This window comes from Desmodus rotundus, chromosome 6 (genome assembly GCF_022682495.2).
Source record: "Desmodus rotundus isolate HL8 chromosome 6, HLdesRot8A.1, whole genome shotgun sequence".
Lineage (NCBI taxonomy): Eukaryota > Metazoa > Chordata > Mammalia > Chiroptera > Phyllostomidae > Desmodus > Desmodus rotundus.
Window position 1 is genome coordinate 44,178,988 of NC_071392.1, and position 26,784 is coordinate 44,205,771.

The following is a 26,784-nucleotide window of genomic DNA, read 5'->3' on the forward strand; positions in this document are numbered from 1 at the left end:
ATATAAAGTGTACAATGCGATGGTTTGATATAAATTGGGAAGTGATTACCACAATCAAGTTCACACATCCACTAGCCCTGGCTGGTGGCTCAGTGGACTGAGTGGCAGTCTGTGAACCAAAGAGTCGCAGGCTTGATTCCCAGTCGGGACACATGCCTGAATTGCAGGCCAGGTCCCCGGTTGGGGGCTTGTGAGAGGCAACAGATTGAAGTATCTCTCACACATCGATATTTCTCCTCTCTTTCTTCCTCCCTTGTCCTCTAAATAAATAAGATCTTTTAAAAAAAAAAGTTAACACATCCATCAATGAAGCAGGTTTTTAGATAAAGAAGATATGACAGTCTCCAGTTCTGTCCTCTCTAGAGTTGAAGGATAATCTATCATTCTTCTTCTATTAACACTTTGCAAATTTAACTAGTAAGTCACCTTGTACCAATCTTTTTCCACAGCAAATGATCTGCAACTTGTCATTCATATACTTCCTTCATGGTTTTGACCGACCACATATCCCTGCTATTTGGGTTATTATTTATCATCCTCTCTATGTTCTTTTTTGCTTAAATTTATTTTGAAGAGAATTTTATATAAATCACTGCTTGATGAGGACTATAAAATCAATCTTTCTTGACAAAAATAGAGGTTAACTGTGAAAAAAACAGAAATTTACTGAACTTATAAAACAGGCAAGTGAAGACATTTCCATATGACAAAGGCAACAAGCTTCATTTACTATGAAACATTCTTATAGCAGTTCCCTATGACTTCAGTGGCCTTCCTTTTATGCACTAGCAACATTAGCAGCCTCATTAGCACTTCTGTTAAAGCCTTATGCACTTCACAGGTGGGAGGATTTTCCAATGAATATGGTGGTAACTAATGGAATTCCACCTAAAATCATCCACTACATCAATTGGAGAAACACATCTCTAGGGCAAAATCAAGAGTTTCCTTTTACCTTTATTTATAACAGTTTTCAAACGATAGCAAGCCTAAGAATCACCCGAGGCTCTGGCTAACATGCACGTTTTTGTGCCTACCCCAAGTCTAGACTAGAGCCCAGGAGCCTGCATTGTATGACAGCTTCCCGGATGACTGCAATGCAAGTAGTTTTCAGGCCCCAGCTTCGAGAAACAGGAGACATAGCATTTTTTCATCTATTACTGCATTTACTCACTCTTCAATAACTATTGAGCACCTTCAAGGTACTCTGTTAGCCCCTGGTAGGAGGCAAAAGGGCAGAGAGGTGTGCCAAGACTCGAGGTTCAATTTTTATGTCTCAAGGCAGCATATGATTGTCAAATGAGGTGCACTAGCAATACCTCTCTAGGAGTTCAGCGCTGGGAAGGTAGCTGTGGGCCTGGGGATTTTTTTCAGAGGAAGGAGAGTAGAATCAAAGGGGTTCTGGAAGTCAGCTTGGCCTGGAGCTGAAGTTCCAGGTGAAAGGCTGAAAGGGTCTAATAAAGTGTAGGCACTTAATTCCTGGGCGGTCAGCTGTTACTCAAGAACTGAGGACAACTCTATTTTAGGGCAAATAATAACCTGGTGTTGATGTTCAGGAGGGATGGGAGCTGGCAGTGCCAAAGGCAACCACTAAACTTACGCTGCTGAGGGCAGGAATGAAAAGAAAGCTGAAATATATTTGTAGCCACCGGGAGGAGGAGGTGCCCAAGAAGGCAGGTGCTCCCAGAAGAATGAGAGCACCTTTTAAAAGGCTAACCACAGAGGGACTCCTAAACAATTCTGCCTCACTGAAGCCAATGGTGGGTACCCATAAACAGACAGTGACCGTCTGTGTTAACCTTATTAACCCTTTCCAGTGACTCTCTTAAAACAGAAGCATCTTCTCCACTCGCTCTCTTGCTACTTACTACCTAAACACTACTGATAAAACATCACCACGCCGAAACTGGGTTTATTAGGCCCCGAATAATGCCCATTTCTGCTCCTGCGATGAACGTGAACCTTCTCAGGAGATCCAGCTACTAATACCTCTAGCCAAGTGGGTTCCAAACTTTACTACACAGTAGACTCACTTGGGGATTTTTAAAAAGAAATAAAGAAAAAAAAAAAGAAAAAATGCCTACCGACCACATATAATGGGGGCAATATAGTTTGGAAACCACTGGTGTCGCCACATCTCCAGAGCCCTTAAAAAAACCCCAATCCTCCCGCCCTTTCTGTCCCTCGAGCAGAGGGTGCACGTTGAGGGTTCGGGGCCTGGGTGACCCAGTTCCCAGCGTCTCGGTCCCTTTTGCCCCAAGGCCAGCGTGCCCGCTCGCGGCTCCGGTGCTCGGCGCGGGCCGGGAGGAGGCGGTGCTCGGGGTGTCTCCAGCCGGGACGCGCAGAACCGAAAGCGGCCGGCGCGGGGAGGCGGGGAGAGGAAGGAGGGGGCGGGAGCAGGGGGAGAGGGGCTGGGTGGCGGACACCGGGCCGGGAATGCCAGCGGCTCGGGGCCCGGTGCCGCCCGGTGGCCCAATCCGGGGGGATGGCTCTCCATATGGTCGCCGACTTCGATCTCCGGAAGGACGCGCTCCCCTGGCTGCGGGCGCAGCGGGCGGCGTCGACGGGCGCTGGGGCCCCGGGCGGCTGCGCAGGTGCTGGCGGCGCGGGTCCGGGTGGCGGACCGCCGCGGGGGTGGGGGGCCGGCGGGGCGGCGAGGCTGGGCCATTCAGCCGGGGGGCTCCCAGGCTGGGCCGCGGTGGTGGGCACAGACCCGACGCCGGTGCTAGGGGAGCTGTTCGCGGCGACCGGCACCTGTGGCCCCGGCCCACCTGCGCAGGTGAGAGCCGAGGGCGTGCGCTTCCCTCCGGAGTCCGGGCTGTGCCACCCTCACCCCGGCCGCCGGGTGGAGGTAGGTGGGGCAGCCCCTGGGCAAGGTCGCGGCTGGCTGCACTTCTTCTTCCAGCGAGTCCTCCAGCCGCTGGCTCGCTTGGTGGCCACAGTGGTTCACCTTTAGCAGAAAGGCCGGGGGGGTACTGGGCACCCTCAGCATCTTCTCACCTGGGAGAGCGGGAGGGGCGGCTCCCGGACTCCGCTCCCCCGGCGCAGGGCTGCGGCGCACAGGGTCGTTCCTCAAGCGTCACTCGCGTGTCACCTGCCGGAGGAGGAAGGTTCACGGTCCTCACAGGAGCTCCGACAGGACTGGGGGGCCCTGGAGGTTCTTGGTTTATGAGAAAAGAATCGTGGCCACCCAGAAAATGATATAAATATTTAACAGTTGCAGTTTGTCTCCACATACGTGCGACGTGTTTCTGCATCCGCGTGAACAGTGCCCGTGATTTAGGAACGCGCCGCTTGGGTGTGAAGCGCGAGGGGGCCGAGAGGCGCGCACTGCCAGCCGGCTGCGGGGTTACCAGAAGCTCCGAGCCCCCCACCCGCAGCTCGCCGCCCGCGACGCCCGCGAGGGTGGCCCGAGACAGTCTGACAGATGCTCAGGCTTCCTGCCCCAGTTCCTCCGGGGGAAGGGGAATACATTCCTGGCAGTTGAGGCTTTGTTCACAAAAAATCCTTTGACTTTTGATGAGGGACTTTTGAACCTTCCCAGCGAGGATCAATCAAAACTTTAAAGAAGGGGAACTCTGTGATTTCGTGTCCGTTTTTTTTTTTTTGTTTTTTGTTTTTTTTTTAAGAAGTGCGCTGTAAACCATGGTGCATCTTCAGGGCTTCTATCCAGCTTCAAAGCAGTGAGACCCCTTGGATCCCACCTTGTGCACAGTAACTCACCCCCCACAGCGTGCCTGCCTTTCTTTTTTCTCCTGCTTTTCCTTACACACTGCAGACACTGGAGAACATTTATTTTTGGAATTTTTGTCAAATTTACAACTCCTTTTCCTTTAATTCTAGTGAAAGTTTTCTATCCCAACCTCGTACCTTTACACTTTCCTGTGTTAGTTGTTAGTTCCAAATAACAAGTCGTGTTTTTGTAGCTCAAAGCTTGTGTTTGACTAGTGAGTTTGATTAATGACCAGTGTTGTTATTAGAAAAACTTCTTGTTTGGGGGGGAAATTTTAAAAAGTCTCCTGAATAGCTAAAGAGTTTTTGAAGGTGTAACTTTTAAAATACATTTGGCAGCTCCACCCTAAAGTGGTCTTTTCTCTGAACATCCGCCTTATATAGCGAAACGGCAGTTGTCTGCAAATGAGAAGTTAGATGAAGTGTGAAATGCCACAGTCTTACGTTTCAGTAATGTGTGTGGTGATTGAAAATCTGTGTGGGAGCCAATTAGATTTTGGCTTCCTTGTCTCTTTCACTTATCTGTAAAGAAATATAAACGTGTGCATTGACATTCCACTGGACAGCAGGTCCTCTTGGGTCCTCAGAAAGTAAGCTTACCAGAAATACTAGATTTTTAATCTGTATATTAAAACTTTAAAGAAGGGGAACTCTGGTTTCCCAGATGTTAAAAAGTTTTTTAAAAGAAGTGTGCTGTAATCAATATATATGTAGTATTTTACTCTTGCAGAGCACCTTGGCAAAAAGAAATAGATACTACTGATAATCACCTGTGGGCGGTAGCTCAAAAAAAAAAAAAAACCACCAAAAACAAAACAAAAACCCTCACCTCAAGTTAATTCCTCTTCTGCTATAATTTGTAGCTCTGGCAGGGGAGTCTGGGATTCTATTTTATTTCTAGTACAGATATACCTGTGCAAATTATTTTCCTTTCAAAGTCTCAGCTTTTCAAACGTAAATTGTAATGTCTCCTGTCTGCACGCTTGCTATCTAAATTTGAAGCCTTAATATTTTTATATCAACAAATACAAGTGAAGATTTCATAGTAGTGCTAAGTAGTACTTGTGAAGTATGACATATTCCTGGCAAAATAGCAAGGGCTAACCATGGAAATTGAGTCTTAACCAGGAGTCAAGGAATATATAATTTCATTTTGCTTGCTTGTGAATTTTAAATGAATGAAAACATACTATATATATTCTTTTTGCTTCCCCCCCCCAATATTGTGAGATTTATCCATGTTGACTGTTGTAGCTTTAGGTCATTAGTTTTCACTGCTATGTAGTATTCCATTGTGCAAATATACAGCAATATGGTGCACAGGGAATAAACTGCTTTGATCCTCCTTTCATGGAAGGACTTGTCCCAGGTGCTGTGAGTGTGGTCAGCAGGTAGTCTTCAGCAGTTGGGCCTTTCAGGGATTGTTTGGCCCGTCTGGCCTTTTAGGTGTGGCCTACTTCTAATTAAGGTGTGAGATGCAGTATAAATGCCAGCCATTTTGACTCAACGTGGGACAACTGTGACAATCCATTTCAGTTCCAGAGCTTCTCAGACCGGGGACCCTGAGGCCACCTAAAGCTACTGAGCTTGCATTGCAGTTTGACTTCTCGCTCTGCTTAGTCTTGCATGCCTTTCCGTCCTCCTGCAGGTTTTAATCCCACCCTACTAAGCACTCCCCAATGAATATCCTAGATGCTAAACTGTCTCAGGGTGCTTCTTAGGTAACCCACATTTATTTACCCTTTTTCTGTTTGGTGACATTTGGGAGGTTTCTGGGATATGCAGTTAGTGCTTTTTCTAACCTTGTCTCTGTTGCCCAATGCAGCACAAGTTTCTCCAGGATGGATGTCTAAGAGTGGAGTTGCGGAGTGAGAGGCTATACGTATCTTTATTTTTCCTGGGCGGTGCCAAATTGTTTTCCAAAGTAGTTAATGTATTAATACCCCCATTTATAGTATAGAAATGTTTTTGTACCCTGTATCCTCACAGCTCTTTATATTTCCAGATTTAAACTTTTTTGTCAAACTGTTGGGTCTAAATGGTATTTCATTGTGGCCCGAGGTAGAGTATCTCTGTATATTTATTGGCAATTTGACTTTCTCCTTCCATGAGATGTCTGTCATCCTTTGTCCATTTTTCTATTGTGTTTTATTTAGCATATTGAGTTTTAAGGGTTCTTTATGTATTCTGGATTCTAGTCCTTTATTCATCATGTATATTGCAAATATTTTCTCTCACTATATAACTTTTTTATTTTTATTATTTAGTTTGTGATGATGCCTTTTGTAAACAGTCTTAATGTTGTCTAATTTATGAATCTTTTCCGTTATGGTTTATGCTTTTGTGGGATCTTTTAACAAAATCCTCCCTTATTCAGAAGTCACGAAGACATTTTTATGTTAACTTCTAAAAGCTTTATAGCTTTGCTCTTCACGTTTTGTTTTAATCGATATTGAAATTTATTTTTGTGTGTGATATGATATAGGGATCCAGTTTTATTGTTTTTCCATATTAGTAGCTAATTGTTTTAATATTACTAACCAGAGAGCCTTGCCACTTCCCATTGACAGCAAAGCCACTTCTAGCACACATCGAGTTTATTTTCTTCTTCTTCTTTTTTAGAGGCTTAAAACAACACATTATCTTCCAGGTTCTGTGGGTCAGGAATCTGAGCAAAAATTAGTTGGGTCTCTTTTTCTGGCTTCTTAATCATCGTTTCCCTGTACTGTCAACACTGTCCTTCCTTTCCTTTTCCTTTCCCTGCTTTCCTAGCCTTCTTTTCTCCTGTTTATTGCTTCTTAACTAATCACCCTATTCTTGCCTTTTCGCCCTTTGCTCACAATATGTGTTGGAAATCACATAATGATACTTACTTCATAAGTTTAGCAGTTATACTATATGATCATGTTGAGCTTGAGGATTTATGTGAATTATTTACATATTATAAATGTTACGGGTATAATCATATTTTGTCACCTCTTGGTCTGTGTATTAGGAACTAGTTTAAGTTTTTGTATAAGGCTGTGAGGTTCCCCACCCCCCATAGTCACTGGGAAGGCAAGAAATACTTCATTTGACTTTTGTCTCAGTGGTTGGGAACAAAATTTACACATTTGGCAAACATCTTCCTGTAAAGTGAAATCACTTGTGTTTAGCAAATAATAGGTTGAAATAGACAAGAATATCTGGCAAACCAGCTTCAATTTTACATGAGCTATGATTTGCCAGCACCTCTAACATCTAGGCATTCCCCTTTTCTTTAGTAGGTTTACTCATGCGAGTATCTCATCTATCAAAATGCTACATTTTTTTTCTTCATGAGCTCTGAGTGCACTGAACTGTAAAGTTAAACCTCATTTCCTCATTTGAAATTGCTAAACTTCCTCCTCTGGACTTTCCAGTGATGAGCTACTGGGAGAAGAGTCAGGATGAATAAGCAAAGAGGTTATTGAATAGTTATTTTATTTTTTTATTCTTATTACATTTTTTTTGCAATACCATTTGTTCCCCTTATACTCTCTTCAAGGGCGTATCTAAAACATAGCAACCAAGCAGGGGAGGAGGGGCTGATGGGTTAAGGGGGTGTGGTGAGACATTGTTCTCTGGATTTCCACCAATGCCCAATTTGTCTAATTCAAATGTTCTTGAGGTGAGAACCATGTATATAACCGCAGGATTATTTAAACTGCAGTTATTACAACCTAAGAGACCCATGAAGGCATTCTCTTTATTGTTTCTTTTAACTGCCTACCATGGCTGCATTATAAGCTGGTCCTAGTTATGCTATCCAATGAATATTGTTTAATATACAAGTGTGGGCAAAGTAGGCCTACAGTTGTTTACATGGAAAATAATACAATAATTAATAAATAAAAACACAAGAATAAACTGTGTTTTGCATACTCATAACTGTAAACCTATTATTTTGCCTGCCCCTGTATAGTATAAATATGTAGTTTAGTTGTTTTCAACTCTGGCTGCACATTAGAGCCACCCAGGGAACTTAAAAACACATACAGTAGTGACTAGGCCCCTTACCAGCACAATAAAATCATAGTATTTGGGGGTATGGGTGGGGATCCACATTCTTTTAAAAGCTCTCTTGATGATTCTAATGCACAGCCAGAGTTGAGAACTGCTGGTTTAATGGGATAAGCATATATCATTTGTTGTGATCTGTACTTCTTAGAGAAATTTTTTCTTTTAATTTTTTTCTTTTAATTTTTTTAGTGATTTAAAAATAGATGTGCTTTTGCAAGGAAACTGGATTTTCTTAGCAAGGTTTCTTGTAAAGGAGTTTCTTATCTTAGCTGAAACCTTTTAAGTGTACTTTTAAGAAGATCTCTTCCACCATCCTTATAATCTCGAAAGAAAAAAAAAAAACTTCTCAAGATATTGACACATTGCATTCCAGAAGTTTTGAGTCATATGCAGGGTGAAAAGAAACTCACTAAAATTCTCTTTAGATGTCTACAGAATCTACCTTAAAAGGATTTTGCAGTAATTACCCATTTTCCCATTGTAAGTGTGGTACGGGAAACATTTCATTCTCTCTACCTTTTTCTAGTTTTGAATTTAGCCTGTGCCACTTTTACCATGTATGATAACTGGCCAAATGTCTTAACCTCATTTCAACTCAATTGTTTTATCATTACAATGGACTTACAGTAATTTACATGGTATGGGTGAGAGAGAAGTGAGGACTGCAAATTTAGCAGCAAGCTAATTGAATCACATTATTCTCCTAAAAGACCAAGTGGTTATCCTTATTTTTCTAATCAGTAGGAAATGTGTATGACAGCTCAATATATATTGAAAAGCATGTATACCATATATAAAAAAAATTTCCCCTCTGTTTCTGTCCTGACCCGGAAGATTCACCCAGCTTTCTTCTGTCAGGAATAGGGAAGAGAGATCTCAGAATGATTCCTAGATTCTCTTTTTAAAAAAATTTTTGTTCTTGTTTTTTCTGTTATAGTTGTCCTAATTTTTCCCCCTTTGCCCTCCTCTGTCCAGCCCACCTTCACTCCCACAGTCGGTCCCCACATGGTTGTCCATGTCCATGGGTCATTCATACATGTTCTTTGACTAACCCCTTCCCCTTCTTTCCACCATTCTCCTTATTCCCCCTTTCCTCTGGCAGCTGTCAGTCTGTTCCCTGTTTCCGTGTTTCTGGTTCTGTTTTGCTCATTACTTTATTTTGTTCATTAGATTCCTCTTATGAATGGGATCATATGGTATTTGTCTTTCCCCACCTGGCTTGTTTCACTTAGTGTAATAGTTTCCAGTTCCATCCATGCTGTCAAAAAGGGTAGGAATTACTTCTTCTTTCTTTCTGCTACATAGTATTCCATTGTGCAAGTGTACCACAGTTTTTTAATACACTCATTTACTGATGGGCATCTGAGCTGTTGTTTCCAGCCCTTGGCTATTGTAAATAGCACTGCAATGAACATAGGGGTGCATGTTCTTTTGAATTGGTGTTTTGGGATCCTTAGATTATATTTCAGCAGTGGAATTGCTGGGTTAAAAGGCAGTTCCATTTTTAATTTTTTGAAGAAATTCCATACTGTTTTCCACAGTGGCTGCACCAGTCTGCATTGCCACCAACAGTGCACTAGGGTTCCCTTTTCTCCACATCCAGCGTTTGTCATTTGTTGATTTATTAATGATGGCCATCCTGACAGGTGTGAAATGATATCTCTTTGTGGTTTTAATTTGCATCTCTGATGATTAGTGATGTTGAACATCTTTTCATATGTCTATGGGCCATCTGTATGTCCTCTATGGAGAAGTGTCTATTTAAGTACTTTGCCCATTTTTTAATTGGATTGTTTGTCTTCCTGGTTTTGAGTCTTATGAGTTCTTTATATAATTTGGAGATTAAAACCTTGTCCAATGTATCATTGGCAAATATGTTCTCCCACACAGTTAATTTCCTTTTCATTTTGATGATGGTTTCTTTAGCTGTGCAGAAGCTTTTTAATTTGATGTAGTCCATTTGTTTTTTTCTTTTATTTCCCTTGCCTCAGGATATATATTGGCAAAAATATTGCTATGTGGGATAGCTGAAATTTTACTGTATGTATTTTCCACTGGGACTTTTATGGTATCACAGTTTATTCAAGTCTTCTATCCATTTTGAATTTATTCTGTTGTATGGTATAAGTTGGTGGTCTTGTTTCATTTTTTTTTGCGTGTACCAGTCCAGCTCTCCCAACACCATTTATGGAAGAGGCTATTTTTACTCCATTGTATGCTTGTGCCCCCTTTGTGAAACATTAACTGACTATAGAGACATGGGTTTATATCTGGGCTCTCTATTCTGTTCCATTGATTATTGTGTCTGTTCTTCTGCCAATACCAGACTGTTTTGATTACAGTGGCCTTGTAGTATAGTTTGATATCAGGTATTGTGTTCCTTCCAACTTTGTTCTTTCTCAAGATTGCTGTGGTTGTTCAATGTCTTTTTTGTGTCCATATACAGTTTTGAAGTATTTGTTCTAGATCTGTGAAATATTTGTATTTTAATAGGAATTATATTGAATCTTAGATTGCTTTGAGTAATATGGACATTTTAATGATGTTTATTCTTCCAATCCATGAACAGGGTATAAGCTTCCATTTATTTGTATCTCCTTTTGTATCAATTTGTATCAATTTCTTTCTTCAGTATTCTATACTTTTCCAAGTACAGGTCTTTTACCTCTGTGGTTAAATTTATTCCTAGGTATTTTTTTGTTGTTTTTGCTATAGTAAATGGAATTTCTTTCTTAGTTTCTCTTTCTGGTTGTTCATTGCTGGTGTACAAAAGTGCCATTGATTCCTGAATATTGACTTTGTATTCCACTACTTTGCTGAATTCACTTATTAGGTCAAGTAATTTTTTGGTGGAGCCTGTAGGGTTTTTTGTGTATACTATCATGTTGTTTGTATATAATGAGAGTTTTACTTCCTCCTTTCCAATTTGGATGCCTTTTATTTCTTCTTCTTGTCTGATTGCTAAGGTTAGAACTTCCAGTACTATGTTGGATAAAAGTGGTAAAAGTGGACACCCCTGTGTTATTCTTGATCTTAAGGGAAATGTTTTTAGTTTTTGCCCATTGAGTATGATGTCACCAGTAGGTTTTTTGTGTATGACCTTTATTATGTCAAGGAATGCTCCCTCCATTCCTACTTTACTGACTGTGTTTTGGTTTTTTTTTTTAATCATAAATGGATGCTGGATTTTATCAAATGCTTTTTCTGCATCTATTGATACAGTCATGTGATTTTGACTTTCACTTTGTTTATGTGATACATTTATTGATTTGAGAATATTTTATCATCCTTGCATCCTTGGGATAAATCACACTTGATCATGGTGTGTGGCCTTTTAAATGTATTACTGGATCTGGCTTGCTTCTATTTTGTTGAGGATTTTGCCATCTATGTTCATCAGAGTTATTGACCTGTAATTTTCTTTCTTTGTTGTGTCATTACCTGGTTTTGGAATTAGAATACTGGCCTTATAAAAAGAGTTTGGGAATCTTCCCTCTTCTTGGATATTTCTGCAGTAGTTTGGGTAGGATAGCTGTTAGTTCTTTGAATGTTTGGTAAAAGTTGCCGGTGAAGCCATCTTGTCCAGGGCTTTTGTGTGTTGGTAGTTTTTTGATTACTGCTTCAATTTCACTAATTGCTATTGGTCTATTCAGATTTTTTGCTTCTTTCTGATTTAGTTTTGGAAGCTTGTATGTTTCTAAAAATGTATCCATTTTGCCCAGGTTGTCCAATTTCTTGTAGTTGTTTATAGTAATTTCTCACAATGCTCTGTGTTTCTGTGGTATCAGTTGTTAACTTCTCCTCTTTCGTTTCTCATTTTATTTATTTGGGTTCTCTTTTTTTCTTGATGAATTTGGTTAACAGTTCATCAAGTTTGTTTATTTTTTTTGAAGAACCGGATCCTTGATTTCACTGATCCTTTGAAAAGGCTCTATGTCTTTTAATTCTGCTCTGATCTTGATTATTTCTTTCCTTCTTCTTGCTCTGGACTTTGTTTGCTGTTGTTCCTCTAGTTCTTTTAGATGTAGGGTTAGGTTGTTTACTTAATATTTTTCTCTTTTTTAAGTAGGCCTGTATTGCTATGAACTTCCTTCTCAGGACTGCCTTTGCTGTGTCCTGTAGGTTTTGGGATGTTGTGTGCATTTTCATTTGTTTACAGATACTTTTTGGTTTTTTTCCTTGACCTCATTGTTAGCCCATTCATTATTTAATAACATGTTATTCATCCTCCATGTTTGAATGCTTTTGAGTTTTTTTCTTGAGGTTGGTTTCTAGTTTCAAGCCATTGTGATCCAAGAAGATGCTTGATATGATTTCAATTTTCTTGAATTTGTTCATGCTTGTTTTGTGTCCTACTATGTGGTCTATCTTTAAGAATAATCCACGTGGGTTTGAGAAGAATGTGTATTTTGTTCTTTGGGGTGAAATGTTCTATAAGTATTAATTAAGTCCATTTGATCTAGAGTGTCATTCAATTCTGCAATACTTTTGTTGATTTCTTTGGGAAGATCTATCCTTTTTTGACAGGGGGGTGTTAAAATCCCCTACTATGACTGTATTGTTGTCTCTCCCTTTCTCAAAGTCCTCCAATATTTTCTTTATATAATTAGGTGCACCTATATTCAGTGCATATATATTTTTAAGAGTTATATCATCTTGTTGGATTTCTCCCTTAAGTATTATGTAGTGACCTTCTTTGTCTCTTGTTTGCCTTTGTTTTGAAGTCTGATATAAGTATTACTACTCCAGCTTTTAAAAAATTTTCTTTTGCATGGAATAGTTTTTTTTTCATTCCTTCGCTTTCAGCCTGTGTAATCTTTTGTTCTGAGGTGGGTATCTCAGAGACAGCATATATGTGAGTCACGTTTTCTTATCCATTCAGCTACCCTATGTCCTTTGATTGGAGCATTTAATCCATTTACATTTAATGTTATTACTCATATGTACTTATTTTTCATTGCCATTTTTTTCCCCTTTGTACTGTGTTCCTTGCTCTCTCTCTTTCTCTCTCTCTGTTTCTTCTTCTTCTTCAAGTAGACCCTTTAGCATCTCTTGCAGTGCTGGCTTGGTGGAGATGTACTCTTTTAGCCTTCTTTTGTTTGGGAAGCTCTTTATTTCACCTTCCATTTTAAATAAGAGCCTTGCTGGATTGAGTAGTCTTGGTTGCAGATCCTTGCTTTTCATTTCTTTGAATATTTTGTGCCAATCCCTTCTGGTTTGAAGTGTTTCTCTTGAGAAATCAGCTGATACCCTTATCAGAGCTCCCTTGTATGTTACTAGCTGTCTCTCCCTTGCTGCCTTTAAGATTCTGTCTTTGTCTTTGAATTTTGCCATTTTGATTGTAATGTGCCTTGGAGTGGGCCTCTTTGGGTTCATCTTGATTGAGACCCTCTGTGCTTCCTGGACTTGTGTGACTTTTTCCCTCACCAAGTTAGGGAAGTTTCCTGTCATTATTTTTTCATAAAGGTTTTCTATCCCTTGCTCCTTTTCTTCTTCTAGAATCCCTATCATGCAAATATTGTTACATTTCATGTTGTCCTAAAGCTGCCTTAAACTATCCTCATTCTCTTTGAGTCTTTTTTCACTTTTTTGCTCTTACTGGGTGTTTTTTTTCTACCTTGTCTTCCAACTTGCTGACTCAATCCTCTGCTTCATCTAGCCTGCTCTTAATTCCTTCTAGTGTATTCTTAATTTCTGATATTGCATTCTTCATTTCCAACTGGTTCTTAGTCAAGGTTTCTATGTTCTTTTTTATGCTGATGTAGGTCCCACTAAGTTCCTTGAGCATCCATATAACCATTAATTTGAACTCTATGTCTGATAAATTGCTTGCCTTGATTTTACTTAGGATTTTTTCTGGAGATTCCTCCTTTTCTTTTGTTTGGGGGTTGTTTCTTTGTCTCCCCATTTTAGTTGTCTCTTTGTGTTTGTTTCCATATATTAGATTGAGTTGCTTTAACTCTCTGTCTTGTGGAGTAGCCTTGTGTGTTAGGAGTTCTGCGGGGCCCAGCAGTGCAGACTCCTTGATCTCCTGATCTGAATGCTCTAGGAATGTTCTCTGTGTGGGTGATGTGGACTCTTATGTTGTATTTGGGTCCTGATTATTATTGACCTGTTTCTAGGTTGGAACTACCCTCTGCCTGGCTGGCTAAGAGGCTCAACCCCCACTACTTGTTGTACACTGGAAGAACAAAGCAAAGTAACACAAAAACAACACCATACAAGAAGCTCCCACCCCCCGCCCTGCCCCTGATCACCACAGCAATATCAACAAGGGAGCAAAAAATAATAAAATCAGTAAGAAAAATGAAATAGTAGAGAAAGGGGAAGAGGACAAAGAATATGGGAAGAGCAAAGGAAAGAAAAGGGATTATGAGAGGAGAAAGGGGAAGAGAACTACTACTCATAATGAACTGAAAGAGGAAAATTGGGAAAAGGAACACAGAAAAGGTAACAAAAACAATAAAAGGAGTGGAGAAAGGAAAAGTGGCATAGTCAAAGGTAAGAGTAGAATAACAGAAAAAGAAAAAAATAGATTAAAAATAAATAAAAAGGCTACAAAAAAGAAAAAATTAATTTAAGATAATGAAAAAAGAGCCAAGTGGATTTGTCTCAGCACAGTTTAGATATTGCCTTCTGGTTTCTCCCTTTGGACACCGCTCTGATGTCTGAGTCTGGTGTAAGGCAATGTCAGGTGCTGTCCACACCTGGCCCTCGGCTGCCTTTTTGAAGCTACAGGTGATCCACAGTTTCTGGCTGATTCCTACGGGTTTGGCTTCTTCCAGGGTGGGCCAAGCTGCTCTGCAAAGCCGGCTTTTTTCAGCACTGGGTCCAGGGATGTGTCAGCCAGTGTCCCAAGTCGTCACAGGATCCACCTCTGTCTATCTTTGCCTGCTAGTCTGCTGTCAATCCTAGACTGGTCACAGACCCAACTATTTCTGAGAGAGCTTCAGAAGCATGAGGCTGTGATTCCTGGGTCTCCCATAGCAGGTGACTTTCAGATTTTAGGGGAGATGGTGGGTGTGTTCCCCCTCCCCCAAGCCACTAGTCTGAGTCTGTCTGGGATTATTTCCCTGTACTCAGCAGGGCAGGGCCCCTAGTAGGCTTCCAGAACCCAGATTTTGGGTCTGGCAGATGCCAGAGGTATTTCTGTGGCTCTCCTGTGTTTGAGAAGCAACAGTCTGTTTCCCAGGGTAGTGTATGGATTGGCTGTGCCCTTCTGCCAGTCTCTGATGACCCATGAGTCTGTTTATGTTGCTGTATCCTCAGCAAGGGTTAAGATGCAGGATGGAAGAAAAGAAAGGAAAAAAACAAACAAACAAAACAGAACACCAAGACAGAGCAAAACTGAAAAAAGAACAAAAAAAATTGTTGAGTGGAGCAAACAGGTTTTCCTGATCCCTAGATTCTCAGTGAAGCCTTCTCTTTGTCTCTCTAAATGTTTCCCACCTCCAGCTCCAGTGCAGGGATCCAGCTCATCAATTATCCTTATTTTTTATATTATTTTGTCCTTTTTAACCAGGAATTCAAAATGAAATTTGCCCTGAGTTATAGGATATTTTGCATATGTTTTGTCTAAATATTGGAACTTGTCATAACAATATTTTACCATCTAAAACACTACTTATGTATAGGAAACACGAATCAAGTTAAAGCAATTTAATTTTGAGGAAATTGGGGAAATAGACATTTCTCCTCAACTAATGATGATAATTAGCAATGTTGTATCTACCAGTGTTCAAATCCTTTAATCTTAGAATTGGGAGGAATATTCTAAAGTTTTAGAAGAAACATGGTGATCAGTTAACTAAGATTTAATGTATCGTGTTAAGAATTTTTATATCCCTCATCAAAATATGGCTTTCAAGCAGAAACGTTCACAAATCATAAGCCAAACACACCCATGTACCTAGCACTCAGAGCAGGAAAGAAAACATGAATAGAACCCTCAAAGTCTCCTTCATGCTCCTTTCAAGCTGTCACTCATCTAGCACCACAGATTCATTTTGCCTGTTTTTGAAGCTAGTGTGTAAGTTAAATCATACAGTTTGTGACTTTTTTTGGGGGAGAGGGGGAAGGATCTGGGCTGCTTTTGCTCAATTATTTGTGTTGTATGTTATAGCAAATTAATTAATTCTTATGTTGTATAGCCTTCTATTGTTTGGATACCCACTGGATGGATATTTTGTTTTGGGTTTCCAGTTTTGGCTATTATGAACCATAGTACTATAGATATTATACGTGTCATCTTCCAAAATATAAATGTATTTCTTTTGGAATATATGTACAAGTACAGTTGCTGAGCCATATATGTTCAATTTCAGTGTATACTGCCAGTTTTCCAATTCACACTCCCCTTAGCAGTGTATGAAAGTTTCAATTGATTCAAATTTCTTGGCACCACGTAATATTAAAGCATAAGTTAAGGGTTCATGTTGTAATCTTTAGGTTAACTAATAAAATACTATCAAAATAATATATAACTGACAAGTTAATAGGTGAAAGACTGAAATAATAAAACTTCAATTAATCCAGAAGGCAAGGACAGTGTAAAACAGTTGAGTTAAATAGAAAATAAATAGTAATGATTGCTATAAATCCAATATATCAATGATTATGTTCAACTTAAATGGACTATATACTTTAAAGGATACTGCGTGTGAGACATCTTAAATATAAGGGTACAAGAAGGGTAACTGTAAAAGGATTTAAAAAGTTATATTATGTAAGCACTAACCAAAAGAAAGCTGATGTAGCTATACTGATATCAGGCAAAGTAGCCTTTAAAGCAAAAAGGAATCCCTACCTTTTGTGACAGCATGGATGGAACTGGAGACTATTATGTTAAGTGAAATAAGTCAGTTGGTGAAAGACAAATACCATATAATCACTTAAAGAGGAACCTGATGAACAAAGTAAACTAATGAGCAAAATAGAACCAGAGGCATAGAAACATGGAGCTGACCGATAGCAGCCAGAGGGGAGGGGAGAGGTGGTGACTGAAAGAAGGTGAAGGGACTAGTCAAAGAACATATCTGCAGGGCCCATGGACTTGGACAATGGTGTGGAGACTGATTATGGAATTGGGGGGCAGGCTGGGTGGAGGGGACTGACAGGGGGGAAAGGGGGACAACTGTAATAGCATAAACAATAAAATATTTTAAAAAGAAAAAAGAATTATTAAAGTTAAAGGATGTTTTATAGTGAACAAAAGGGTTGGATAGTCCAGCTCCTGGTTAAAAACCTGTGTGTGACTTTTTTTCAAGCCCAACCATGTGCAGTTACAAAAGCTATACTTGACAGGCCTCATGGGGGAAAGCTGCCCTCCCCAAACTGGACTTGGTGCATAGCCAGTGCCTGCAGTCTCTGGAGGGCCTTGCAGTCAAGGCCCCCTGGATGACCATGATCTTATACAAAGCTGTGTTGCCAGCCCAGGAGCCTTCAGTCAGAAGCTTCTTTATCAGGAGCCTGAAGTACTGAAACCACCTTAGCAGGAAAAAGAGGGGAGCCTTGAAGATACATTTTCTCCCCTTTGACTCAGTGTTTTTCCACTCTTAGCTCTTCTCCTTCTCCCTTCCTGGGGCCCTTGGGTCCACAACACTGAAGGAGCCTTTTGTTGGGGGCTCCCTGAGCAGTGAGTTATCCCCCCCTCTCTGCTGACCTACATGACCCTCCACCATTCCAAGGGGAAATGGACAGGGAAGTGGTGCTTTCTCTGGTTTAACCTTTTGCTTTACTATCACAGTAGGTGAGAAAAGGCTTGCTACTACTTGTTTTTTTTAGCTTTTTGCTTTACTCTGTACTCTGACAGCGCTGCTGAATTCCTGACAGGTTAATCCACCAGCAAGCTATAATAATTCTAAATTTCTATGCCCCTAATAAATAATATACATAAAACAAAAACTAATAGATAGTTAGAATCTGATGAAGTATAACATACATGCAGAAAATTATACAGATGAGGGTGTACAGCTCAGTGAGTAATGACAAAATGAGCCTATCAGTATACCCAACATATACAATAGTACCAGCCCCTCCAAAGGCTCCACCGAGAGACCTCCCAATCACTCCTCCTTTCTTCTTCCCTAAAGGTCTCTACTGTTTTGCCCTGGCTGGTGTGGCTCAGTGGATTGAGTGCTGGCTTGTAAACCAAAGGGTCACTGGTTCAATTCCCAGTCAGGGCACATGTCTGGGCTGTAGGTCAGGTCCCCAGTGTGGGGTGTGCGAGCAGCAACCACACGTTGATGTTTCTCTCCCTCTCTTTCTCCTTCCCTTTTCTCTAAAATTAATTTTTTTAAAAAAAGGTCTCTACTGTTCTGACCTCGAATTCAATAGGTTAGCTTTGCCTGTTTGTAAACTCTATAATGGAATCATCAGTATGTGTTCTTTTGTACTGGGCTTTTCCCTAATACTATATTTGTTAGATATGTTCTTAATCATCTCCTGCTAAGTATTAACTTGCTATTATTATCTTTTCAGGTGTTTTAGAAAATAATTATGAGAGCCTACGTGTATTAAATGTTGAAAGAAGTGGAAATATAATCTATACCTATAAGGTATGTCTGTCTCTTTTTTGGTGTGGTAAAATGTACATACATAAAATTTACTATTTTAATCATTTATATTCTCTTTTTACAGAATTTTATGCTCTTATTGAGGGGTAACAAATAACTCTTGTTGGCATTTAATCTTTACCATATGACTTTTTTACTTTGTGAGGTTGAATAGGGTGATTTAAATTCAGTCTTCTGGTGGTGATTGCTGGGGGGGGCATAAGGGGACTAAATGGTAAGGGAAAATATAATAATGATTATATATTAAAAAATTAAATAAAATCAGTCTTTTTAAATAAAATAAAATTGCACATAATGTCTGACATACTACTTAGTTTTTAAAAAAATAAATGAACAGTTCTATTTTCTAGAGGAAAGATGCCAAATAGAAGAAGTTTAAATATAATTAATATGTTAACTTTTTATCTTTGAGGAAATAGTAAATATAATTATTCTACCCCATCTGTTAAGACTTAGATATGCTCACACTTTTGAGGCATTATTATTTATCACTGTGTTTTCGCTGTTAAATGTTCTCAGAAAAGAAAATTTAACTTTCCGATAACTTTATTACAGTAGAAGAACATGAAAGAATAATTGCAATGGCCAGTTTGCTTTACACAGCTGTATCACTGTACATTTTTGTTGCATAAAAAGTTATTATTTTAAGTTGGATCTATCAGTATGCTGTATTTAAGAAACTGTATTATTCAAAAAGTTTTACTTATAAGAATATCATAGTCTTCATCTAGCCACTCCCAATACCCATCATCTATATTTTCTTAAATAAATGGAGTACAAAGAGATTCGCCCCTTTACCATGCTTAGTCCTACTAGACAGTGTTCCCTGTACTCACTGAGCTGAAACTGATTTGGTCCCTCTCTGACCGTGCACAGCATGCTGCCTACTCAGTGATTATTGCTAATGTTAATAGAATTATTGCAGTTTGAAAACTTGTAACATCCTAACTTTCTAAATAATGACATTTAATAAACATAGTTAATTTTTTTAGGATGATAAGGGAAATGTCTTCTTTGGATTATACAATTGCCAAACCAGACAAAATGAGGTAAAAATCATCATTAATTATAGATTTATTTATTGCTTACTTTACTGCTTTTAGAGTTTTCCTTATTTCTGCCTCCTTTTTCTAGGTACAAATTCTCATTTCATTTTCTAAAAATTAGTTTTTATTTCTTTGCCTTTCTTCTCTTCTCCCTGTTACGCTCTCTTGGCACCATTATCTTTATCATTTTTTTTTTAATGCAAAGATGAATCAAAACATCAGCTGAAGTTTTGTAGTTTTTTGAGATGTAAGCAAAATTGGCTCAAACCAATTACCCAATGTTCTGTAGGAATGTAGGGAGTCCAGTGTCCTGCCCAAGATGTTGCACACAATTTGTGTGCTCCCGCAAGCTTAGGGTCTCACAATGACCTCTAGCTCTGGGTTCTGCTTTTGCTTAACCTTCACTTATCTTGCTTCTCAAAGATCCAGGTACAGAACCTGGGCTGGTTTTCTTAATTTTTCCCCAAACCACTCACATAAGATGTTAGATGATGTGACAGCCTTGTGTAATTCTTGGGGCAAATGGAAAGGAGTCATTTTGTGCCTATGCAAAAATAATTTACAAATATTAAGGGATTAAGAAGTCTAAAAATGTACACTGGCACAAAAGCTTCCCCAAAACACATTGTTACATGAAAAAAGTAAGTTGCCAGGATACTACATTCCACTTATATATTTTTAAAAAATTGTAAGACAACTGTGCAACATATGTACATAAATATATATATTAAAAACTCATTTTAAAAACTCTAGAAGGCCAAAGAGCAAATTACCAACAGGTTTTATTTTAGAAGGGATTTGGGATTGGATGAGCGTAATGGAGAGCTTTGACTTTTTATTTGGTAGTGTTTGCATGTTTTAAATACTGCAATTATGCTCGTGTTATTTTATAATTAAAAACATTAAACACTAAACATTAAGCGTACACATTCATGATTCTCCTTACTTATAAATTAGAGTTGCTCAATTAGTGCAAGAATCAAAGGAACCCAAAATTTCTCACATGAATTCAGAGCTTTCTTATTCTTAGTTCTTATTCAAAGTTCACTTTCTCTAATCAAGTGTTTTCTAACTCCCCAACATATTTTGACCAACTTCTGGCCGTAGGATTCTAGTGTGTTCTCAGTGCTTTTTTTGTCTTCAGGTACTAATTAACTTCTTAATATTTCTATTCCTTACTGTTCTCTTAGCCCATTCTCTCCTGACATCTAAGACTCTACCTTTCCTTATCCTCTGAGTACTATACTTTATAAATTTGCCTAATATAAATGATTGTCTCCAGTTTCTAAATCCGTATCTCACATCCTCCTTCTGCATAATCATTTTTATTTTCTTTAATATTCAAGGAAATGGAATCTTGCAACTTTTCAAACAGCAGCAAGACAATTTAAAAAAGATTAAATAAAGATAGAAGATTACTTTGCCAATGCACTAATTAGGAGAGTCCTAGAAGAGATGTACTTGTTGTAGTCTTTTAGACATAGGTAGTGATATCATTATATAATTTGATTAGAACTTTACTTGCCTCAATGTTTATAATAACTAACATTTTGAGTGCTTATTATGTGTGGCAGACATTGTATTAAGTGCTTCATATGGATTATCTCACGATCCTTTTATAAGGATCAATCTCTTAAGATAGGTATTATGATCTCTGTTTGGCCTATGTGAGGATGGAGAGGTTGAGTAACTTGTCGAAAGCCACATAGTTAGCAAGTGGCAGAGTCAGGATTAAAACCTGGGTCTAATTTGGCTCCAAGGTCTGTGCTCTTAATCGCAATGCTCTGTTGCTTCATGGCTAAGTTTCAGTGCCAAACAGGGCCTACAAAGCAAACAACTTTTTTCTTAAGAAATAATCAGAAACTTCCTAGTATGAATAACTTGGCTTATTGACTAGTTCTTTGGTTGAATGTTTGTCACAGTGACACTTGGTAGATAGCTAAATGGGAATTTGTGTTCATAAAATTGTTATTAATATAAAACTTCAAATTAAAAAAAATATTTTGTTTTAATAGCATCTCTATACATTTGAGAAAGACTTGCAAGTTGTCAGTTGCTCTGTCAACAGTGAGAGAACTTTGCTTGGTGAGTTAAACTTTTTTATTGCTACATGTCAAGAACTAAACTATGTTTTTTTTTGAGTTTCAAAGTGTTGGATTTTTATAATATTTGATTTGTCTATTATAATAATTTTTTATTAAGAGATGCTCTTAAGAGATTAGATGTGAAATGAAGAACCTGTTGAGTCTACCTACAAAAAAGATCGCTTTGTATTCTGCCTTAATCATCCACTGACAGATCCTTTGAGCCCTCGCTCATTTCAGATAGAAATCAGTGACTTTAACAAGCCACTACATGAATCATTTGCTAATGATTTATTTTTTTTCCATAAGCTGCAAGCTTAGTTCAAACTACTAAGGAAGGAAGAAAGAATGAGCTTCAACCAGGTAATAAAAATTATATTTTTTAAGTGTCTACTGATAGAGGAAGATTTATTGAACTATTTAGCCAAATTTCAGACATCTTTACAAATAGCTTTACCTCAGAACAAAAAGATAAAGGTCATGTCAAGCATAAAAAAGAGTTAAAATTTTTTTCAAGTAAACAAAGTACAGAAAATATTGTAACAGTGAATAGCAGAAGTATTCAAAAGGCAGTTAACACCCCTGCAGACTAAATAAACATTGATAACACACTAGAACCCCATGCTCAGAAGCTTGTTTAAAGGGTTAGTAAAAGCTTGGTTTTCTTTTAATAATACCTTTTTTCCCCCCTTACATCTGGTTAACTATTGACCAATATATAACGTGTTATGACTAGTCTGCCGGTTCTGGATATAAAATCATTTCTACTCATTTGCCAAGGCCCACTTCATAGTTTATTATCTGTGTGATGCCCCATCCCTGTCCTTTTAACATTCTGTAATAAATCTCTGTCTGCTCAGGATTCAACAAATACTGAGTGCCTGCAGTGGGCCAGGCACTATGCACTGTGCTGGGGATACAATAGTACACAAAGAGGTGTGGCAGTTGCACTCAGGATGAGTTATAGGGACCAGTGGTGGGTGGGAATGTCTTGCAAAGCATGTGCCCCATCTTCAAAGGAAGCCCAGCTTTTCAATTTATCAAGAGAAGTATGGATATTGATGTAAAATTTTAATTTTTAAATGTTGGCTCAAATATTTAAAAAATTTCTACTCTGGCAATGGTAACTGCCTGTGGCTGGATCTGCAGGCTACCATTTTGCAACCAGTGGTCTGGTCGATCTCATTTCAGTCTCTTACTTTCCCATTCCTGCAGTGTGTTCCAGCTGTTCTGTTTATTCGGCACTTAAACCCCTTCTTTTGTTAGCATAGTTCCCACTAAGATGTACTCTCCTGCAGCTGCATGCGATGGAAAAACCCTTTTACATACTTTCCACATGAGGGTTATGTGGCAGTCCTGGGCTCCCACAGAGCCAGCTTAGAGAGTGTCAAGGGAACCAGAGCTGGGTCTGGGTAGGACCATCTCAGGGACCTCAGCAGGAGAGTTTCTGAGAGAAGGTGGTGAGCAGGATTCGTTCTCTGAAATCTTAGCACGTCTGATACTTACCCACCCTTCCCTCCTGCCCTGTTACACTGAGAGCCGCAGCAGTCCTCCTCCATCTTCCCCTGCCACGTCCTGCTCTCAGCGTTCTCTGCTGTCATAGAATCAGAGGCAGTGCTCATTTCAGAGGTAATGGAACTGGACTAGCTTAAGTGAAGTAGGATCTAAGATATTGGTATGCTGACCTACCCTTTAAAACAAGGGTATGGACAAAATCAGGATATGACCCTGATTTCCTGGGCTAATAAACCCCTTTTTCCAAGAAGAGGAAGGCCCAGTTGCTTGTATTCCTCCCAATCACAAACCTGGATTAGGTCCCTGCACCTCCTAGTCCTTGAGCCTTATTGCTTTTAGCTTTAGAAATTTTTATGCTGGGAAACCCAGAAGTAACTATAATCTTTATGTGATGTTTACTGTCTATACCTGATTGTCATGCAGAACGGTGGCAGTTATCTCTATTATAAAGTGCACTTTCAGACCAACTTTACTGTAAGTTTTGTTTGATTACAACATTAAATCCTATTCAGGTATATTTACTTAGTTTTGGAAATTTGATGCAACTTCTAGTGAGATTATCTGATTGCTTCTTTAAAAATATTAGAATGAACATTGTTAGTTATTGGATACCTCATACTTTATCTTCTTAGTTCACCTCTCATGTCAGCCTCTGCAGTGAGAACCAGCTCTGCTCAAATGTCAGTGCCTTACCTCAGCTGCTTTGCCTGCTTCTTGTATTTTGTCCAGAGCCCTTGGGAAAATCTGTTCACTGCCTGCATGTGTACCACCTGGATGTATGGTTGGAAAGGATTCCCAATAGGGTAGGCCATGGCCACTGGGGGAAAGGGAGGTGAAGGATAAACACTTCCCCTTTCCATCACTAAACGGGATAATTCTGAGGCATATTCCATGCAGCTCAAGAGCCAAGGGGGTCACTAACTTGATAATGCCCCTGATACTGGCAACCTCTTCTCCCTGGTTTAGTCTCCCCACTCTCTCAAGATAGCCCCTCATGGCTAAAGTGATCCTGTTTCCTGACATAACTTCTTGCTTTAGTTTGGGCTTCACCGTAAGTAAAGTCTGAGGCAAGTATTTGGGGGACGATCCTTGCAAACTCTATTAGAAGAGTATTTAAACAGAGATCTGAAAGACGGAGGAAGCAAGTGTGTGGCCATGGGGAAAGAACATTTCTCTCCAAGTAAACAGCCAGCACAAAGCCCCTGAGGCCAGAGTGTACTCGGTGGACTCACTGTTCCAGGATAGTGAGGAGTCAGTGAAGCTGGAATGGAATGAACAAGGGACAGAGTAGTAGGAACTGATGCCATAGAACAGGGGTGATGTGCAGAGAGATTGTGGAGATGCTTAGGAGGCTTTGTTCAACTGAGATTTCAGAAATGATGTGACCAGAGAGCACTATAGGATCTATTATAATATTTTGTCCTTTGAATAAATATTTTGAAAAGGCTTATTATCTGTCCATGAATGACTTGATAAGCCATTTGATTGTAATATGTAGTTGGCCTCAAGGTGTTAACACGCTATTGTTTATAATAAAATGTTTTACCTTTGGAAATGAGACAAACTAACCTCTTTCATATAGAAGGTAGGGTTCCTTGGTCCGCTCACTTTACAACACAGTTTTTATCAACTGTGCTTATTATCTTGTCTGTGGCCATGCCAGAGTTCATGTGTTGTTTAGAAAATGGCCTACCACAGCAAGCCAGGCCCAGCTGCCCCCTTCACTCTCTCCTGCGGAATTAATTCACCCCAAGGAACAGAGATCTCCACTGGGCAGAGGTTGGAGTGACCACATGTGTTGCCCCACTGCCACTGAGCTCTCCAGAGCCCCCAAGTACCGTTATAGACAGTTAAATGCTGCAGCTACTCCATGGAGCTGTGATTTGATTTCAGTATTCCAGTAACCAGAGCTTCTTCAGACCCAGGTCCAAATAGACTTTTCTAACCTTGTCACCATTTCTCAATGTGTACCTTCACCTGCTTCAGACCAGCTTATTTTGCCCACTCTCCACCCTCCTCATGCCATGCCTATTCCTATGTTTTTTCTAAAATTTTTATTCAATTTACTTAAACTAAAAAAATTTTTTAAATCACCATTTCTTTCATCACTCTACTTGCCCCCTCTTGCAACCATTGATCTATTCTCTGTAATTTTGAGGTGGTTTTCATATATAAATAAGTATGTGTGTATTTTTTTTATTCCACATATAATACAGATCATATGGTATTTGACTGATTTCACTTAGCATAATGCCCTTGAGTTCATCATGTTGTTGCTTCTGATCCTGCCATTTCTACTTCCTGGATGTCCATATCCTGCCTGGCCTTCCCTTGCCCTTCAGTGTTGCCCTCCCAGGCTCCACTGAAACCTGGATTCTCTAAATTCTTAAGACAACTTTAAGTACTTCATGGAATCATGAGATTTTTATGGTTGAAAGTAATTGTAGAAATAATCTGGTTCTGTAGTTTTTCATTTTATTTTTTAAATAACAAGGTACTGAGGCCTAGGAAATCTTCGTGACTTGCTGAAAAGTATGTATTAGGTTAGTGGCAGAACTTATATTAGAATTGATGTCTCTGGGATCTCAACTCAGAGTACTTCCTGTTACACTATGAAAGCACATGGTATCCTTGAGAGAAGTTCCATTTGCATGATTACTGTTATCATTATGCTAATTATATTATTTGGGTCTCAGCTGCTCTAAAGAAGGGAAATAGTGTAGGAAGATGGTTTCTGCTCTTGAATATCCTACTATTTTTCAAGGCAAGTTAATTTAGCTGATAGCTCATTATCTCACTTAGGTACAAATTCACTGCCAAAGATGCCAAATATAAGGTGATTCCTTATTTTCCAATGAGAAGATTCCTCTGCCTGCCCCCTGAGAAGTTTTTTTTTTTTTTTTCCAAATGAAATATATATGCTTTTAGGGCAAGAAATAAAATAGTCAAATGCCAGCTGTACTACTTAATATACTAGTGTAGTGAGGAAAATTGCTTTTTTCCTCATTTTCACGTATTTAAAAATAATTTTTAATTTTTCAATTACAGTTATCTCATTCTCACATTTCACAGAATATTTCTATTCTACCATTATTTTCTATCACAAATATCTTTAACACCATCTCTATTTATTCTTAGAGCCATATTTTGAGCCATCAAGCAAATTCCTAAAGGACATCACCTTTATCCCATTTTTTAGAAATACAGCCTCTTTGAATTGGTATATGATCCTAGATTTTTTTTCTAAGCTACAAGTACCCATTGACCAAACAACATTTGATTTTCACTTCTGTTGTGTATTTGTGATCCCACACAATAATTCACTAACTGTCTTGATGTATAAATAATCTTTAAAATCATTTTTGTAGAAATATCCAGTCCTTGCAATTAGAAGGACTGTCCCAGAGATTGTTTTACATTCTCCACCTTTTTACAAAAATTGAATGAAGCAGTGCTGCCAGGTTACTTTAAATAGTGAAAACTGGCTTTGATTTAATTCCAGGCCGCTGTGCCACCCCCAAATTGTACATTGTTATTCAAAATAAAGACATTGAAAAGTACCTGAGAATATTAGAGTCTTTGTGAACCCTCAACCATAAGGCAACTTCTTTTGAGGCTTAATCTTGGGGGAAGGGAACTTTTAGCCTAAATTTGGATATCTGTGGTAATTCCATTATAGCCTCTGTCCAAGGACTTCCTCCTAATTGCTATCTTTGATGACATTTGCTCCTTTGTGACACTGGGGAAGTCAGAGGGTCTGTATCAGTGCAGTTCTGCCACCGCCTGCTGTTC

At 39.2% G+C, this 26,784-nt stretch overlaps 1 protein-coding gene across 6 annotated transcripts in view; it reads left to right on the forward strand.

Annotated features, from left to right (window-relative positions):
• Positions 1-2,398: 2,398 nt before the first annotated feature.
• GSAP (gamma-secretase activating protein) overlaps positions 2,399-26,784 on the forward strand; it is a 96,112-nt gene continuing 71,726 nt past the window's right edge. For 3 of the 6 annotated variants that reach the window (XM_053926754.2, XM_053926758.1, XM_053926759.1), the window contains exons 1-5: positions 2,399-2,594; positions 18,253-18,329; positions 19,340-19,396; positions 21,409-21,478; positions 21,787-21,840. In XM_053926754.2, the coding sequence (XP_053782729.1) occupies positions 2,486-2,594; positions 18,253-18,329; positions 19,340-19,396; positions 21,409-21,478; positions 21,787-21,840 (367 nt within the window). In that variant the 5' untranslated portion in view covers positions 2,399-2,485. The remainder of the gene's footprint in view (positions 2,595-18,252; positions 18,330-19,339; positions 19,397-21,408; positions 21,479-21,786; positions 21,841-26,784) is intronic. The other 3 variants (XM_053926755.2, XM_053926756.2, XM_053926757.2) reach the window with 3 other exon arrangements.